Genomic DNA, 18,780 nt, shown 5'->3' on the forward strand with positions numbered 1-18,780 from the left:
CAGCTTTGTAAGCGCATACAAGAGCACGTATAGCATCATGCGTGTCTCGACCCCTGGGGTATGCCACCCGTGATGGCTCTGCAGCTGGGCTTTGTGCTGCTGGTCACAACCCTTTCAGACTGGCTGTTCAGCCAGTTTTCAGTCCACCTCAGTGCCAGCCCACTTAGCCCATACTTCATCAGGTTTATCTATGAGGATGAGAATGTTATGAGAGAAAGCCTTACTAAAGTCTATATAAAAATCCACTGTTTCTCCTCATCCACGCAGCCAAACCTCTCATCATAGAAAACTATCATAGAATGGTTGGGGTTAGAAGGGACCTTAAAGATCATCTAGTTCTAACCTGCCTGCCACGGGCAGGGACACCTCCCGCTAGACCAGGTAATCATGTTGTTTAAACATGATTTCATGTTTCTTCATAAATCTGTGCTGACAAGTCCAAAGTGTCCTTTATTCACCCTGAGTTTGAGTTGATAGCTATTTATCCATTAAGTGAGAGGATTTTAGCCTTGACAGGCAATGAAAGGTCTGAAGGAAAGGGTAAATCTGTGAGACATCAGCCCAGGGACAGTTGCTGAGCTCGTGGGTGGAATCGCTGAGAGGTCAGGGTAAAAGAAGTGAGCAAGGCTGAGCAGAACCTGACCTCAAAGCTGAAACAGGCCAGGAAGCTCTTCCAAGGGCAGGCAGGAGGAACAGTGAGAGAATTTTGAAGAGGATTAGGGAGAGGTAGGGTCATGGAGTCCAAACTTCTAAGCATGAAAAACTACAGTTAAAATAGCAGTTGACCTGAAAAAAAATAAAAATTTGCACATGAATTCAATTAGGTCTTTTATAAAATTACTTATAAAGATTACTTTAGATATACTTATAAAGATTACTAAAAATACTTACAAACATTACTTGGAGTTCTTTTACTACCACTTCAGGCCCCATACAGCAATACGCTCTATATCTGAAAGGTTTGCTCCTGTTCACAGAAAGCACAGTTCCTGAGGTTCTCCATGACCACAAAGGGCCTGCCTTAACAGAGTCCATCACACAATCTTGGCTATACTAATTCTGTTGACGTTAACAGCAAAGCTTCCAATAACGTCTTGTTGACTACAATAATAGGCTTTTAAACTGTGGTGACCCCTAGTTACAGAAGTCCCAAACAGTGATCTGTTGGGTCGTGGTTAGCAGCCTGCCCATGGAAGTCACCATTGCACCACTCCAAATTAGGAGCTTTAAAACACAGGTGAGGCAGCCTCCAAGACGTGCTGAGGATGGGCAGTGGTCGACACAGGACAGAAACTGCAACCTGCTTACTACAGCTGGCTGCATTGTTAAAGAAGCAAACACCAGACATGTATTATTACAAGTCACCTTTAATAGAATTTAAAAATTGCTATTGCAAACTTTATTTGAAGAAAAATAAATCAATGACAATTTTCCAAAATCCTGTGAAACAGCCTAGTTCCTTAACATTTGTTTTATTATCTGAAAAGACAGAAGCAATTTGCATAGCTAGCATGTTAGTTCACCTCTGTTTGCTCAAAACAGTCCATAAAAGCATTCTTTTTCTACCATCTCTGATTTGATCAAAAGAGGAAATGTTTATGATGATCCTAAACCAGGGCAAAATGTGTATCTGACTATGTCTCAAGGCAGCCAAGAATTTTAGTTCAAATTGCTTAAGGCCTGATATGGAAAAAGAAGAGATGTATTAGCCAGTAGGACAGCTAATGTATGGTACATTGCTTATATGATACTTTCTTTGAGACAGGTTCTTTTTATATTTTTTTCCTCGTATTAGTATCACACTCACCCAACCTAGCAATACTAAAAACCACAACCAAAAAATCAATTCATAATGTAACATCGTAAGGTCTGAGCAAGGCTGATGAAGCCTTTGGGTAACCACTAAGAAATACAAAATAAAATGTATGATTTGATTAAAGAGAAATCTTAACACTGGAGTTCTGGTGACTTAAATGTAGCATATAAGCAATTAATGCTCATACACATTGGAAAATAACGAGCTATCCATAATAATGACTGGACTGATCTAATACAGCACACTGTCAGACTTTATTACATAGAATAGCATTAGTGCAATGATATTTCCAAGTGGCACACACAAATACAATGAACCGAGTAAGAAACAATGCTGAAGTCAAATATTTTGAAACGGGGAAAAGGAGAATCTAATAATAATAACTCAAAAGACCTGATCACATAACTGCTGTTTATGGATAAATTACTAGTGAAAACATCTAATTTCAAAATCTTCTATGTATTTAGAGGACTAAACACATAAATATAGTTCACTGCATAAAGATTCATGGTAGCAGAAGGAGGCTACAGCAGAAATATTATTGGCCATTAGAATGAAAATTGAATATTCTTCCTTAGTATTTGAGACAGAAGAATTATGCCATTAGGTACCACTTGCTTTCCAAATATAATTTTTCCTAAAAACCTAACTGTATATTTTGAAAAACAGGACATCATGCTACCTTGTTGGTTTGGGCACTTTGTGAAGATCTTGTGTTTTCAATTGCACATACATTACACACTATAGTACATTGGAGCCAAAATAATGGCTACACATATACATATGCTTCCTACAGGAATCTGCTTAAACCAAATATTGTCAATATTCATAACAACTTGGACAACACATTTGGAGAAATATTGCTAGGATAATATTTTGAAAACGGAATAAAACCAATTTTTGAATCTTAGACTCGATTTTCAACAGTGACTTCCAAGGCAAAAGAGAGGCACGTTAACATTGGACCTTGGCTCTTCTGTGTCTCCTGCACCTGTCTGGCCACTTCCCCCTTATATCACATGCCATTGATGCCCACAAGCCGCAGGCTCCTGCTTGTGAAGTAAATGGGAGCGTGGTGGTGCCACGCTGGGAACCAAACCAGCCCTTGAGCTGGCCCAGCACGTGGACTCCGAGGTGCTGCAAACCCATTAGGCAGCACTCATTCCCTGTTCTGCATAACAGCGTTGGGTATAGAAGGTTCCTACATGACGCCCACAGAGAAACCTGTAGAGAAAACCTCAGCTAAGATCATGAATGACAGCAAAGGTAGAATCGGGGCGGGGCTGGGGAGGGGGGGCAGATCCTTTAAAATGCATTATGTTTGTGTTTTAAACTCAGTCCTAAATAAATTACTAATTCTTACTGATTTAATATCATACTAATGGCTGTGCACAGACCATGTCCACTGACAGCATGTGGCTGAAAAGGGCACGGGAAGTACCAGAGAATACTCACATTTCCAAGAAATCTCAGGCACACAGAAATATTCAGGCAACTCCATCACAAAATACCTTTTCCTGACTGCTTTTAGCATCACTCCTTAAAGCTCCTTAAAGACCTTGTTCCAAAAGACTTTTTGCCAAAAGGCCCCTCTCACATCAAAAACTGACTTTACAGAGCAATGGAAAAATACATATACTGACTATTTGTGTAAAGGGTACTATATAACGATGTGGAAAACAAAAGAAGTCACTATGCCACATAATACTCCCTTTCCTCTGTTCCATTCACTGCCAACACACAATACAAAATTTATCCTCTGCAACTCATTCAAAGCCCTAGCCGCAACTGCAAAGTGACTGAAGGCATCGGTGTGGGACTGTTAAAGGCCACCTGGTGTAAACATTTGTTTAAAATCATATGATACACACTGTACCTTTAAACTAGCTTAGTGCAGAGGCAGATTTGGATGTCTGTAATGATATGCCTGCTGTACAGAAAAAAGTAAAATCAAAGGGGATGTTTGTTCACTGACTCCGACAATTTCCGTGACATAGTGCATTATGGCTGATGCTTCTTAATAGGGTGTGCAAGGCAGCCAAAAGTCATTTAAAAACATGTGTTGTTTGTCTCAAAAACAAATGTAAAGGAATACTAATAAAAGCTGCCCTGTCTGAAATGACAGCGAGCAGTTTAAATCCATTTTTCTGGAGGATACTCAGGAAGCTGGGACTGCCTGCAAAATAAAACTTATTTATTCCTACTATCTACTGCAAAGGAGTAATTTATCTCGAGTACATCTTGTCTAGAAAATAAGCCTCTTTATCCTAAGATTAATCAGGTATCAACATTTCTCTTAGAAGCTCCACATACAGTAAAAACTGAAAGTATGCGAACTTTGGGTTCTTGAAATTATATTAAATAGAGGCAAATGACATGTCAAGGCTGCTGTTCCCAAAGGCAAAAGAAGAGCTGCTTTCATAGGTCACCAAGAAATCAAAACACATCCCAGTTTAGAGTGTGACTGTTTTCCAGATCTTACACTTGGCACAATTCACTCCATGCTGCCATACATGGGTAAAGGATTTGAGACGCAAAGATATGTTTCAGTTTGTATCTCAGTTTCTATTAAGCTTTGGACCCGTGTAACCAAGGGCGTGACTTACAGAGGGTCAGATCCTGCATACTATTGGCTAAGTAGTGCTTTGGGTTTCAAAAAATATGGTGTTAACTTCATGTGGTTCAGAGCAGCACAGGCACTCATATAAGGCACTAATCAACTATTCAAGGGGCTAGATCCACAGTGCACCAAAGACAAGTGAAAAGCATGAACTGACGACAAAGAACCAGGCCTAAGCTCTGCCAGAGAGACAGAACAGAACCCCAGCTTTGTGAAAAACACTGTAAATTCTCAATACAGATAAAGTAAAACAAACAACCCCACCTATACTAGTTTTGCTGTTAAAAACCTATACCTCAATATTAGAAGGCACCCAGTGCAGGAAGTTCAGGCCTCTTTCCGTGCTACCACCCACTAGTTTCCTTTGTGAGCAGAAGTAAAGATGAGCATAAAATACAAAAATATACACTTTAAGCAGTAGCAAAATTTGAATAAAAATTAGAAATTGCTCAGGGAAAGTGACTGCCATATTATTACATGTGCATATGTGCACACTCCGTCTCAAAAAAGTATGAAGGAAGGAGAATCTATAGCCTTAAAATTTCTACGTCTGTTAGTCTGCATGACAGCTATTAACTTCATTTTAGTAACCAGGAATGTTACCAGCTTGGCTTCCTTACAAAAAGAAGTAAACATTAGATATCACAGGCAGTGTTCAAGAAGAAACCACCTGCCAGACAAGGAAGATGTTCATACACTCACTCACGAGGGAGGAACTCCCAAGCTCACACGTTTTTGCAGTCATAGAGACCTGTAATTCTCCCCGTGTGCAAAGAGCAGGTTTGGGTGTAAAAGCTCCCGCTGCTTTTCACTGTCCCTCTCCTTCAACCCACTTCAGCAAAGCACTTCAGCATACAAGGATGTGCTTAAAGTTAAGCAAGCATGTCAACTGTTTGGCTGGACTGAATGCATGTGCAGCCCATACCTCCTAAAAGCCTCTCCCGCCAACCACCAACAGGAGGTGCATGCACAGCTGGCATTCAGGGCCAAGAGCAATAAACAGCTGTTTAGGGTTATGTCACTTCAATTGTTGACAAGACGACACTGCAAACGCAAGACATAAATGATGCCCCAGAGTGACACTTCTAGAAGAATTCCAAAAACTAGAAAAGGATCAAAGCAACCTTCATCCTGCCGGCCACAAATACGCCAATGGGCACCAGCATTCTCACATGGAAAGAGAATTAGGTTGGTTTCTGAAAAACGCTGGAAAAATGAAGTCTCAAACATAGACTCCATCTTTGATACACTGACAGTAAAAGCCTTTCAGAGTAAAATGCATGAGAACATCCTGAGGCCTTATTTTCAAACATGAATAACTTATGAATTGGCAAAAAATCCACCTCGCTTCTCTGTAATGATAAAAAAAGACTGACAATTTCCTGGAGCGTTCAGCAGTTTGTGAATGCAGCGCTTTTTGGCTCTTGGATCTGCTGTGAAGCCAGCTCCTTTTATTTTTCATAGTATTCCCCATGAGAGCATACAGCGAAATTCAATATTAATGTTAAGTGTCATGTCTGCAGAACAGAACAAAGCGAGCTCCGATACCAAGCTCCCAGCCTTCTGCTTACCAACCCCCCAACGGAGAAGCACATAGCATTTCAGAAAAGCACAGTAAACTAATGTATATCCCTAAAAAACAAGCACAACCGAAAGCTGGGTTAATGGGAACATGGAGCTAGGTTTGTATTTTCTCAGACGGCTTTCTCGGTAACTCTGTGCTTCTTCAGAAAATAACTTCAGTATGAAACTAACACTCGGAAAGTTTTTCCAGCAGACACTTAAAAGAAGTTTTCTGGCACAGCCAGAAATTTACCATACGGGCCAGCCCAGCTCTCCCTGAACGCAGCAGGAGTTTGGTCACTGTAATCACTAAAGACGGGCCAGTATCTGAACATAAAATTTTCTTTGGATAATTTATGGAAACCTTAGATGTGAAACATAATCTGTTTCCTTTTACAGCACCCAACCGCACAGCAAGTTTACATGAAGGACAAACAGCCCACAGAACAAGGAGGCCAACGAAGAGTGCTGAAGCAAGGCTGGAGAACCATCTCGGTGGCAAAGACTGCAATCACTTTCACAGAAGTCACAAGGGGTTATACTTTGCATTACTTCCGAATTGTAGCTTCTCACCGCTCTTCTCCCTGTACAGAAAGGTTAGTTAACATTAGTTAATGAACTTCTGAGAACTGACCAACAAATTAGCTTCACAAAGCATTTTTAAAGGATGCGCTAAATTCTGATGCAGACCTCGTCATACACTGCAAAATACTTCCCAGAGTGGGTGTTTAAGCCAGGCATTAATCTTTGCTCTTCTCCCAAAACATCAAAATGTTCTCAATATATTCAGGCAAACGCTTGGTGAAAGGCGTGCTTTCATAGACTCCATCTCACACCAATCTTTTCACAAACCTCGGTCAAGCATTTTAAAAGGAATTGTGCCCCTACCTACACAGCAACTCCCATGACAAAGGAATTTGGATGCTTTACCTGGCAGGTTACTGGCTATGACATTTAAGAGCTACGTCTCTCGTAACTGACACTTTCTCTCTCACTATTATGTTTGGGAGCTCCAGCTTCCTGAATCCGGGACTGCACTTAGCTCCTGCTCCTGTATTTTGCTCCCCCATTCCCTGAAGCATTGCTACACAACCAAACAGACTAGGAGCCTGGAAAATCGCGCTCATTTTAAAAACAGCAGTGCATGGTAGTTGCTCACAGAACAAGCTTTTGCAACGTTTCATTCCCATAGTGTTGTGGGTTTTTTTGTTTGAAGGTTTTCATTCCAACCAGACATTGCAATTTCTTTTTTTATTATTAGTAATTTTTAACATAAATGGCATTCAGTTTCCTTTCAAGCCTCAAGGTAATAAAAAGTTTGCTTGCCCAAGAGTGACACCCAACTAGCTCTGACTAAAGTTAGGTAAGGGAAGCTGCAGTCATTTGAATGTGCTGAGTAGCCACGTATATTAACCCTGGAATCCAAGCCAGTTCTTATACCTATGCCAGTTTAGTATCTGCCACACAGAAATAACTTTTTTGTCAAATGCCAGAGCATAAGGGCTCCTCGGAAGTCTCCTAGCTCTGAATATAACATGAATCTGACTGTCACCATCACAAAAAATATACACCTGCAGCTTGGGCCCCCAACTATGAGAGTGATGGAAAATAATAGATTAAAATAAAAACACGTTCCTGTATTAGATAGGAAGGAGTTCTCTCAGGGGAACTCAGAATCATGGCTTGTGTATATATGTTGACCAATAATATGTCTATGCTACATAGTAATAGGAATGGTGTCTTGTAAAATAATATTTGAAGCAATTTTTTTCTTAAATTCAAAGCTTTCTATTGCAGCACTGATTATGTCATACAAATTTTAGTCCTTAAGGATATTAATTCATATCTTTGAATTAATATTGATATTAATTGAGAATTTATGGATATTAAATGTATTAAAATAGAATAAAAATATTTATACATGCGGATTTATATGTGACTTTTTATATACATATTCATTAGCCTATCTAAAAGCATTCTTATAAAAGACTAGGTCCTGAGCTCTTCTTCTAGGAACTGAAGCACATGAAAATTCATTTTCATAGAATCATAGAATAGTTTGGGTTGGAAGGGACCTTTAAAGGACACCTAGTCCAAGACCCCTGCAATAAGCAGGGACATCTTCAACTAGATCAGGTTGCTCAGAGCCCTGTCTGGCCTGACCTTGGAATGTTTCCAGGGATGGGGCATCTACCACCTCTCTGGGCAACCTGTGCCAGTGTCTCACCACCCTCCTTGTAAAAAAATTTCATCCTTCTATCTAGTCTAAAACTTTTCTCCCTCTTTTAGTTTAAAACCGTTACCCCTTGTCTTACTGTAACAGGCCCTGCTAAAATGTTTGTCCCCATCTTTCTTGTAGGCCCCCTTTAAGTACTGGAGCCTTCTCTTTTCCAGGCTGAAGAGATCCAACTCTCTCAGCCTGTCTTCACAGAAGAATAGATTGTAAGTGTTACGTGTTTGTCTAAAATAAAAATTGCTCTAATTTGTTAAGCCACTAGGCCTTAAAACATGCTCTAGGTTGATGGACATTGTAGTTACATCTGCTAATTTCCTATTTTAGTTTAAAATTCTGTGATTGAACAAACATTTCAGCCTACATAGACTAAAGACTAAATGTGATCTTCACCTAGCTGAAGTAGTACAAATCATAGCATATTTAGTTGTCTTTTGTCTTGTGCTAAAACAAACCAACATGAAGAAAATTGCCTATATATTTTATGCATTATCTCAAACCAAGCCCAAATCTTTAATAATGTTTCATCTGGCTGATGTAATGAAAACCTCTCCAATATCTTCTTCAGCAGCTTGTAATCTTTCTTTGCTTTTCATTTTGCTTTGTACATTACTGCCTTTCTCTAAAACACACTCTACACCAAAAAAAAACCAAACACAAACCCAAACCAACACAAACCAAAAAAACTTGGAATCTGTTTTTCCCATTTACATCTTTTTTATGTAACTATAGAAATCAAAACACTGGCATTTTCTCCACTGAAGGACTCTTGGTTTAAACAAGAAACAGATGGAAAAGCTACTTGAAAGATAATCATTAACTTGGTAAGTGAACCACAGTGAAGCTCCCTCTTCATTTTGGTAGTTTTGGGAACACATTGGGACAGACTGAAGACAATTTATACCAGCTGGCAATTAAGTTATGACAATTCACACCAGCTGAGGAACCAACCCAATAGGACAGTAAACATATATATTGGAAAACACTACTATTTGTTAGAAAATTTGTCATGCCAATGTCCAAGAAGGCTACAGTTCAATAAAATAAGTAAGTTTCAGTTCAATGTGGCTTTGTCTTCACTAAAATTTGTCCTTTTTCAATTAAAAAAAACTTTCTTTTAAAATTCTGAATCACTAAGATCCATTTGGAATGACTGACACTTACTAGGTTCGTAGTAATCCACTATAGTCACTGAAGCATCTTGGATATTTGCCACTTTGAAGTCTCTCACAGCTGGAATATCCACACAAACCTGTGTTTCATTTAGCTAGAAAAACAGAAGAGAAAAATCCTGAGAACTCTGGTGATGGTGGTTTCATGGAAGAGGTGAAGACTTCTAGCTCAGCAGTAGTCCATTTCATTTCTGAAGAGTTGGAGTCAGGATGCATATAAAGATGTTTATCTCATTTGTAGTCATTTTGGCCAAATTGCAGACTTCTTGAAATGTCTGCCTTCTTCTATATGATTTTTAAGAGGCCTCATCTAGAAACCTCTTACAAATATAACTGAGTTGTACCTATCCAATTAGTCTCACTAAAAAAACGGCGGAACTATTAATTCAATGTGAATAGCAGATGTCGATTTCCCCAAAGAGTACAATCATAATGTCTTTCCAAATTTAAACCAAACAATGGCAGGGTCAAGATTAACATCACTACAAACAAATTCTTTGTTATTTTCAACTTACAGAGTCTAAGTATAGGTTGACTTTTCCATTGTCCTTTTCGATCTTCTTAACTGTATTGTCTAATGGAATGAAATCTGGTGACACAGAGAAACCACTGAGTAAGCCAACCTCCATGAGGACCATACCACTACTGGGAGCTGTGCCAGAACCCAAGTACCTTTTCAAAACACAAAGAAAATTTTAGTAGAAATACAGTAGACCACTCTCCAAAGAAACTGTTTGATCATTAAAACTCAACTATGGAAGCAATAACACTTAAGAATACTTAAAAAACAAATGGAACAAAATGCCAACAAGAAAATTTTTAACTATAAAGAGATAATAACTGATTTCTCTATTATTCTGCCTGATAATTTCAACCACATATGCAAAAGCAGGTTTAGCACTGAGAAAACTAGAGTACACAAATCATATAAGAGACTGCACTGACAACACTAGGAGCTTTCTGTTGGCATCTATAAGTGCAGGTTTACATCACAAATATGTGGGAAATATTGCAATTAAACACGTTTCAAAAGAAGCAATTAAGAAACCACAAACTCTTGAACTGAAATATACATATTTCCTCTTACAGCTGTATTGTTCTCCTTTTATTAATTTTTGGAGGGTGAGATAAAGGCATATACCAAAAAAGTCTCCCAAACCTTTTCATATTTCTATTAACAAAGTCATCATCAGATTACTTCTCAAAGTTACGGTTTTAAAATGCATAGCCATGTTATTCATCCAGTTTTGGAAAAAGAAGATTTAATAAGTTGAGATACTTCTCTTTTCCTACATAATGCTTATTGTTGCATCTTCCAATGTGAGAATCAGATGCTGGACTAAAAAGATTTGCTCTGTTGAGCAAGCCTTACCATGGTGCACAACCGAACTACTAAAATATAGCTACGGTGTTCTGTGTTACAAGTGATACCTAAATAACCTGCAAAAGATTGTATTGCTTGAAGCAATCTGTATGAGGGGATCGAGTGCACCCTCAGTAAGTTTGCAGATGACACCAAGTTGGGCAAGAGTGTTGATCTGCTTGAGGGTAGGAAGGCTTTGCAGAGTGATCTGGACAGGCTGGATCAATAGGCTGAGGCCAATGGTATGACGTTCAACAAGGTCAAGTGCTGGGTCCTGCACTTGGGTCACAACAACCCCAAGCAGTGTTACACGCCTGGGGAAGAGCGGCTGGAAAGCTGTCTGGCAGAAAAGGACCCGGGAGTGTTGGTTGACTGCTGGCTGAATATGAGCCAGCAGTGTGCCCAGGTGGCCAAGAAGGCCAACAGCATCCTGGTCTGTATCAGGAACAGTGTGGCCAGCAGGACTAGGGAAGTGATCGTGCCTCTGTACTCAGCACTGGTGAGGCCCCACCTCGAGTGCTGTGTCCAGTTTTGGGCCCCTCACTACAAGAAAGACATTGAGGTGCTGGAGCGTGTCCAGAGAAGGGCAACAAAGCTGGTGAAGGGTCTGGAGCAGAAGGCCTATGAGGAACAGCTAAGGAGCTGGGGTTGTTTAGCCAGGAGAAAAGGAGGCTGAGGGAAGACCTTATCACTCTCTACGGAAGGAGGTTGGTGGGGGGTTGGTGGGGGTTGGTCTCTTCTCCCAAGTAACAGGTGATGGGACAAGAGGAAATGGCCTCAAGTTGTGACGGGGATGTTTAGATTGGATATTAGGAAAAAATTTCTTCACAGAAAGGGTTATCAAGCACTGGAAGAGGCTGCCCGGCGAAGTGGTTGAGTCACCATCCCTGGAGGTATTTAAAAGATGTGTAGACGTAGTGCTGAGGGACATGGTTTAGTGTTAACTGGTCAGTGATAGGTTAACAGTTGGACTTGATGAACTTAAAGATCTCTTCCAACCAAACAGATTCTATGATTCTAAATAAAGCAGGTGGCAAAAAGTTTTCCCTCCCCTTGGCACAGAGGGTAAATGATTATTGTTATATTAGAACAGAAGTGTCTCCAGTCCTCATTTTGAAGGCCTGACAGTAGTTGAAAGTAATTGAATAAAACTATTTCTTTGTAGAGCTGGGTGGTTTAAAAAAAGAGAAGACTTGCTTTCAAAGCAATGCTGTTAAGCCTGGCAGCATGGCTGATTGAACGCAGATATGACTTTGAAAGAAATACAGCACAACTGCTGACTTCAGTTGGCTCATGAAGATTAGAAACAAATGAAACCATCTGTTGGATGATGTGCTGTGCCAAAGTAGCTGCTATTGAAAACAAATAACTGAATTGGAACTGGATGTAATTATTTCTGCATAATTACCAATAAGAGGGGAGGAAAATACCCAAGCAGTCTAGCCAGTCTGGGGTGCTACCAAAATACCAACAGGTAACCAAACCAGCTTGGTATTGTTAAGAACTGAATAAGATATATCCCTAGAAGTTATGAAGATCTGTCTCTCTTAACAAACAAGAGAGACAGCCTTGGGGGTGGCTCCTGGTATTGTCTCTTCAACTCCATAGTCTCTTAAAAAACAAAAAAAAAATCACCATGCAAGAAGAATGACCGGTAAGAGAAAGAGACTTGAAACTTGTACTTGAAGAGAACTGAGAATACTTTGAGTTGAATTTTATGTTTCAGCTCTTCAACAATATGAGAGCTGTGTGAGACCCTCTCATAGACGATGCAGAGAAGAGAAAACACCACCAAGCTAGTATAGACTGAAAGTGTAAACAAGAGAGTGAGTTGAACCATCAGTGATCAGTTTCCCATGCCTGGAAATGGTATGCAGGCAACAAGACTGACCAGAGAAGAAACTGGCAGCCCCAGGTATTTGCTTCCCAGACAGTGAGTTACGTCCTGTAACCAAGAATCAGTTCAGTTTGAATGAGACATCATCTGCTACAGTGTCATAAATGACACCCAGTTGAGATGACCATGGCCAATCACTATCAAGCTGATTGAAAGGAGGTGGAATATTCTGCATATTAGAGAAAAAAAAATAATTGCAAAGCTGCAGGCTCCATTACCCGACTATGCATAGCCACAGCTGGCTAAACTGGCTGAGATTTCAGCAGTCTTTCTGTATTTGCCTACATTGGTTTCTCTACCAGAAAGCCACATCATTGCTGTTGTAAAGACTGTAAGTAGAACAACTTTAAACTAATTCAGGAATTTAATATAGATAATCAATATATTATTCACAATATATTGGGGAAAAAAGAAGAGGATGACTAGTCTATCAAGCCAAGCAACCAGAGATGAAGTCTCAGCCTAAAGAACAGAAACACAGACTGACTAGAAATTATACCAGTCCATTTTCTGTGATAAGAGTTAATGGATCTCAGTGTTACAAATATTCTTCTGGGGTAGTTTTATAATGCCACTAGCTTTCCCCCTGTCCTTTGAACACTTTGCAATTAAAACATCATCACCCTAGAGCCTTCCCAGAGAGATGGAGCCCTTCCTGTCTGTATTCCTGAGCCAAAGGTCTTAGCTAGAAAATCAGAATGCTCAGCCAAGACCCATCATGTAAACCCTTTACACGTCAAGAGTTTGTGCTAGACTTTAGAAAGCTGTTGACACTTCACAGAAAACTTTAAAAGAGAACAAGCCCATTCTATTTCAAGAGCTCTCATGTATTCTAGTGTCCCTGCCCACCATCTGTATCACTGAATCGGTTACCAGAAACACATAAAAACAGGGTTCTGGCTTTGTGCCTGCTGGCTATTTCCCAAATTAAATCAATCCTCTCTGTACTGAAATCATATTCACTATAGCTGATTATTTGTATGATGGTGTCACCTAGAGGCTCCATCTCCAGTCACAGCTCCCTTGTGGTAGGCAGAGGATAAAAACAGTCTAGGCATACAGTTTTTAAAATTTAAATAAATAACAAAAAGAGGATGTGGAGGAAAGGAATGCAAGAGTAATCGTGGTGGATTTGCAAATCTTGCATTTACAAGGAACCCATTATAATGTCACAAGAAGAAAACAGTGTTTCTAGAGGAAGTATTCACAAACAGATGAATTCCTAAAATACAAAGAATGTAGTCATCTCAAGATCCTTGTTGATAATAAAAAATAAGAATATTAAAAACATAAATATATACCGAGAGATACAATGTCCTATAGGGTTTTCTGTGAAATATTCAGTGCTCTTTAACTACAATAAGAAGTGCATACTGAAGAAACCGCCAGAGAACAAACATCTTCATATATTTCTTTTTAATACGTGTAAAACACATGTAATTCACAGCAAGTAAAAATGAGGTAGCAAAGCAGCCAAAGAAACAACTTGGTTTAATGACTGGCTGACCTAGGAATATGCAATATGGCTGTTCAATGTCACCTGTTCTCATCTGATCCAAATTCCATACAGGTATCATCTGCCGACTGACCTGTGGTCTCTGAGATGATACTTCAGCAGTTGCAGATCTGTTCTTAGTAGGTGTTTACTGAATAAGAAACATCCCAGATGCACACGCACACACGCCCACACCCCTTATTCAGCAGAAAGAATAGAATTAGCCTGGCCAGAAAACTCATCACCTCTTTCAACTCTAGAATGATGCTTACATATTACCAAATTCATAACTATAAGACATATTGCTAAAAGGAAGACCACAAAGATACTTGCACAATAAGACAAAAGCCCAGCTGAATTTATCATTTTGTAAACACGGATTTTGACTCCTGCCAAAACTCTAGTGAGCAAAGTTTATTAATAGAGATGACTAAAGAATGTTTATTTATATTTCATGGTGTTTTCAGCACTTCAGAATTTCCTTCTCTCTTTACAAAAAAAGAAGTATCTACTTGTAGATCAAAGTAAAGCTTTCTGTTATGAAAGGTATGAATAATGGGCAGTTGTCACAGTCTGCTACTAGAAGTTATAATGTGGAAGACATTGGTTCAATTTTCAAGTCTGTCCACAGTTCTCCATATAGCTAAGAAGCGCTTGCACCAAAGAAGCCTTAGAGTTTTTTCTTGTATTTCACACAAACTCTTCCATATACTTCTAACTTTTAGGGTACCACCATCTTTACGCATACCAGTAAAACAATATCACCTGGCTAGCAACAATTTTGCGCAAAAGATCTATCACTCTCCTTATTGACTCATTAATTGCTTCTTAGTTTAACTACTGTCATTTTTACAAAGTAATTCTTTTATTCTCTTTAGTTGTTGATGGTTGGACTTGATGATCTGAAAGGTCCCTTCCAACTGAGATGATTCTGTGATTCTGTGATTAGTAAATCCACACAAACAAATGGATAATTTAGCTTATTTAAAATAATTTTAAATATTTTTAAAATTAAATAATACTAAGAGGTGTATGAGATGCTCCAATTGAATTACCTACCTTGTGCACACATTCAAGGTCAAATGGTTTTTATCATCTTTGTCATCCTTTACATCAACATTCAAGTCAAAGGCTTCTTGTTTTCGGGCAGATCTGAGCCTCTGATCAGTGTGTTTTGTGTTGTAAATAACATTGAGCTGTGGATTGCAAGTAGAGACATCAGATGACATATGCAAAGCAAATCTGTGTGGTTAAAACACTAAGTTTCTAACAGTATAACGTCAGAGAAGTGCTGATACGAGACAGGATACATGGCCTTTTATCTGACAGTTGCACACATGAGATTCATAGGAATTCTCTGACAGAAATATCCTTTCTGAACACTTCGTAATGCAGCAGAACCAATGCAATTAGCAGGACACAATTGTGGCAAACACAAGGGAGCTCTAGGACAACCATCAATTTTCTCCCTAGTTGTTGTCTGCCGGTTTATAATGTGTGCAGTTACTTCCTGACAGCGTGAAATGGGATGAAAAAGGGCAAACTCCAGAGACCGACACCCACTGGGTTAAAAGAGACGGGCTGTATATGACAGCAGAGCAAGAGCAAATACATAACGTATGTACAGAGTTTGTCTTCGGTCTTCATGTCACAACATTCATACACTCAAAACAGATGAGGAGTAGCATGTTACTCCAAGCTCAGAACAACACAGTTTTCTTGTAGTTAAGTAAGCAGTTTCATCATCTGGTTTATCTGTGCAAAGACAAAGCTATGGTCTTCGGTCTGCCTCAAGGACAGAGCTCTCACCCTTTCTGCTCAACAACTGCCAAGCTCTGCTAAGCGAGCCAAGTAAGGAAGTACGACAGGACATCCAGTGCAGGACACTAACATTAATATAAAATAAGCTCATCTGCTAAGCACAGTTTGAAGAGTTTCCAATTCTTCTAGCGTAGATGCGTATAAGAAGCTTGAAACAGTGGTAAAAGAGTGGTAAAACCAGAAGCCCTTAAAAGAGCTGTGCATAATTAGGACATGGCCTGATTATCTCAATATCCTATGAAATTACTAATGCCAACAACCAAAGCAGAAATGCTGGAGCTGGAACTGAGCAACCAATGAGTACTCTCACGTTATCAGCCATGACGGGAGAAAAAACCAGGCTGTACTGCCTACAGAATTGAACTTGATGAGGTAAAGAAACAGCTGAATCATTACCTGCAGTGTTTTTTTAAAACCGCCTTAGTACCAGACTGGAGAATGACAAACATGACAGCAATTTTTAAAAGAGTACTAGGGGTCTAGAAAACTGGATATCAGATATCGGTATCGGTACCAGAAAACACAGTCGAAACTATAATAAAGAGTCAAATTAGTGGGCAAATGAGTAAATATGACATGTGGGAGAATAGGCTGTTGCTATAAACCCACAAGCTACATGAATCAAAGGACAAAACACGGACAGAGGACCTCTGTCTAGTATAAGCTACCTGAATGTTACATTGGTACGTAGCTGGTTAGGAAGATTACCAGCCAAAGGTACTGGAACAAAAGAAGCTGCCAAGGGATAAAGGGCTATTAAAAGACAGGAATAGAGGGTGGGAATGAAATGGATTCCTAAAGGAACCTGTGGTAGGTGACCATCATTATACATATCCATACATGATGCAGAAAACAGAGTGAATCCTGATGTGATAAAGTTTGTTGATAATACTAATTTATTTGAGGTAGCAAAGACTAGGATAACTGCAAGGAGATGCAGAATGAAAGAATTTTTATGTACGTAATAATGGGGTTTGAACTGATTACTACCAGACCTCTTTGCCATTTAAGAAATGGTGAAATAGATGAAAATTCAGCCATAAACAGGTAGGTTGGAAGAATAACACAGCAAAGGTCTACAGAATAATGTCTTGCATGGGAAAGATGAATAGGAAACAGTTTTTCATGCAATGCAAGATTAAATTGTGGAATTTGTTCCCACAAGATGATGCAGATCCTAAACTGTACAGCATTCAAGGGCAAAATAGACACCCTCATGGAACCCAAATTTTCTAAGCCCACAGAAACTATCTCCAGCTGAAGATCTCAGATAATACATGGTAAGAAGTGGAAGACAGTCAGGTAATACATTACATGTATTTATCTTCTTATACTTTCTCCTGAGCATCCACCTCTGGCTGTTGTGGAAAATAGAACACTGGGCTAGGCTGAGTTTTGATCTGACCCAACACAGTCCCTCTTATGCCTTCTCTCCAAATACAAGAACTAGGGGAACAGATTCAAGAGGAGAAAGAGGCAGTGCTTCTTCATGCAATACACCACCAGCTGCAGAACTACTTGCTGCAAGAAGCTGTGGTTGTTAGAAGTTTAGAAATATTTTAAAACTTACATATTTATGGACGAAAAAAAAATCTATCAAGAAAATATCTACCAAGCCAGAGAGAGCACACAGAGATGACCTACGGATTGGGAAGGGCCTGTGTTGCAAATTGGTGAAGGGCAAGAGAGTATATCAGTGAGATACCACTTCATGCTTGTCCTGTTCTAGTAGCCTTGATTGGTCACCCTCTCTCTACTGGCCACTATGGGACAGGATACAGGATAATGAACGACATCAGTTGTCCCAGCAAATCTGCTCTAGCATACTCATGTACTTATACCAAAGAAAAGACACCAAAAATTAAATTTAACTTTAAGAGAACATTCTTAAGGTGCTTCAGTCTGATTAACACCCAATGTGATGTTGATGGTAACCGCAGCATCTCTTTGCTGTGGCACAAACAGGACACCACCTCTGACAGAGGCCGAGAATGCCTTACTGATTCAGCACTTCAGTGTGATGAATCAGAAATCTTAACTTTCAAAACGCTAGGATGACAAAATCAAATACAAGAAACTAAGAAAATATTTACTATCAAAGAATAGTTGACATTATTTGGCAAAATAGTGATTTTCACCAACAACAGAATGGTAAGTTTGCACAGTTTTCACATACAGATCATTATCTGTTCCCTTAGTCATCAAGATAAAACACATGGCAGGGCAGGGGGGATCTTTGATTTTGGTAGAAAAAAACCCCCAAAATAACCCCTTGCGATACCCCAACATGCACTTTGCTTGGCTAAGGAAAAGGGAATGAAGAGTGCTTCTGGAAAATCATAGTCCCTTTACAAGAGTTTCTGGCAGCAAATAGAAAACTGTCATTCCAAATTTAAAGGTAGGACAAGGGGGTTGTCCAAGTTGTAGGTTAGCAGGTCAGCTATAGGCTAGCAAGTCTGTGCAAACAGTCTTCAATTTCTGATTTTTGCTTTTGCTGCTACATCTCTCACTCCTTGATATGAAAGTTATGCTCTTTCTTTCAAACCGCACACATGATTCCCGTTACCCTGCCCTGCATTGCAGAATTTAGCGTGCTGTATAAGCACAGAGTCAATTCTGTAGAGGCGCTCAGGACAACCGTGGTGCAACAATGAAGATTTATCCTGTACAACTGCTCCGCAGGATGAAGCCAATCTAGAAAGGCTGCCAGTTAAAGGCATGCAGAAAGTTTGGTAAAGACAAGCTGGAGGTGCCTCAAAAATCTGTCATCACAGAAACAAAGCTGTTTAAACTTTTGCCA

At 39.5% G+C, this 18,780-nt stretch overlaps 1 protein-coding gene across 1 annotated transcript in view; it reads right to left on the reverse strand.

The window, feature by feature from the left end:
• Window positions 1–1,372: 1,372 nt before the first annotated feature.
• CD109 (CD109 molecule) overlaps window positions 1,373–18,780 on the reverse strand; it is an 81,178-nt gene continuing 63,770 nt past the window's right edge. The window contains exons 30-33 of the mRNA XM_054197202.1: window positions 15,219–15,355; window positions 9,920–10,076; window positions 9,397–9,499; window positions 1,373–6,583 (exon numbers count right to left, since the gene is read on the reverse strand). Coding sequence (XP_054053177.1) covers window positions 6,393–6,583; window positions 9,397–9,499; window positions 9,920–10,076; window positions 15,219–15,355 — 588 coding nt within the window. The 3' untranslated portion in view covers window positions 1,373–6,392. The remainder of the gene's footprint in view (window positions 6,584–9,396; window positions 9,500–9,919; window positions 10,077–15,218; window positions 15,356–18,780) is intronic.

Source organism: Rissa tridactyla, chromosome 3, assembly GCF_028500815.1.
Source record: "Rissa tridactyla isolate bRisTri1 chromosome 3, bRisTri1.patW.cur.20221130, whole genome shotgun sequence".
NCBI lineage: Eukaryota > Metazoa > Chordata > Aves > Charadriiformes > Laridae > Rissa > Rissa tridactyla.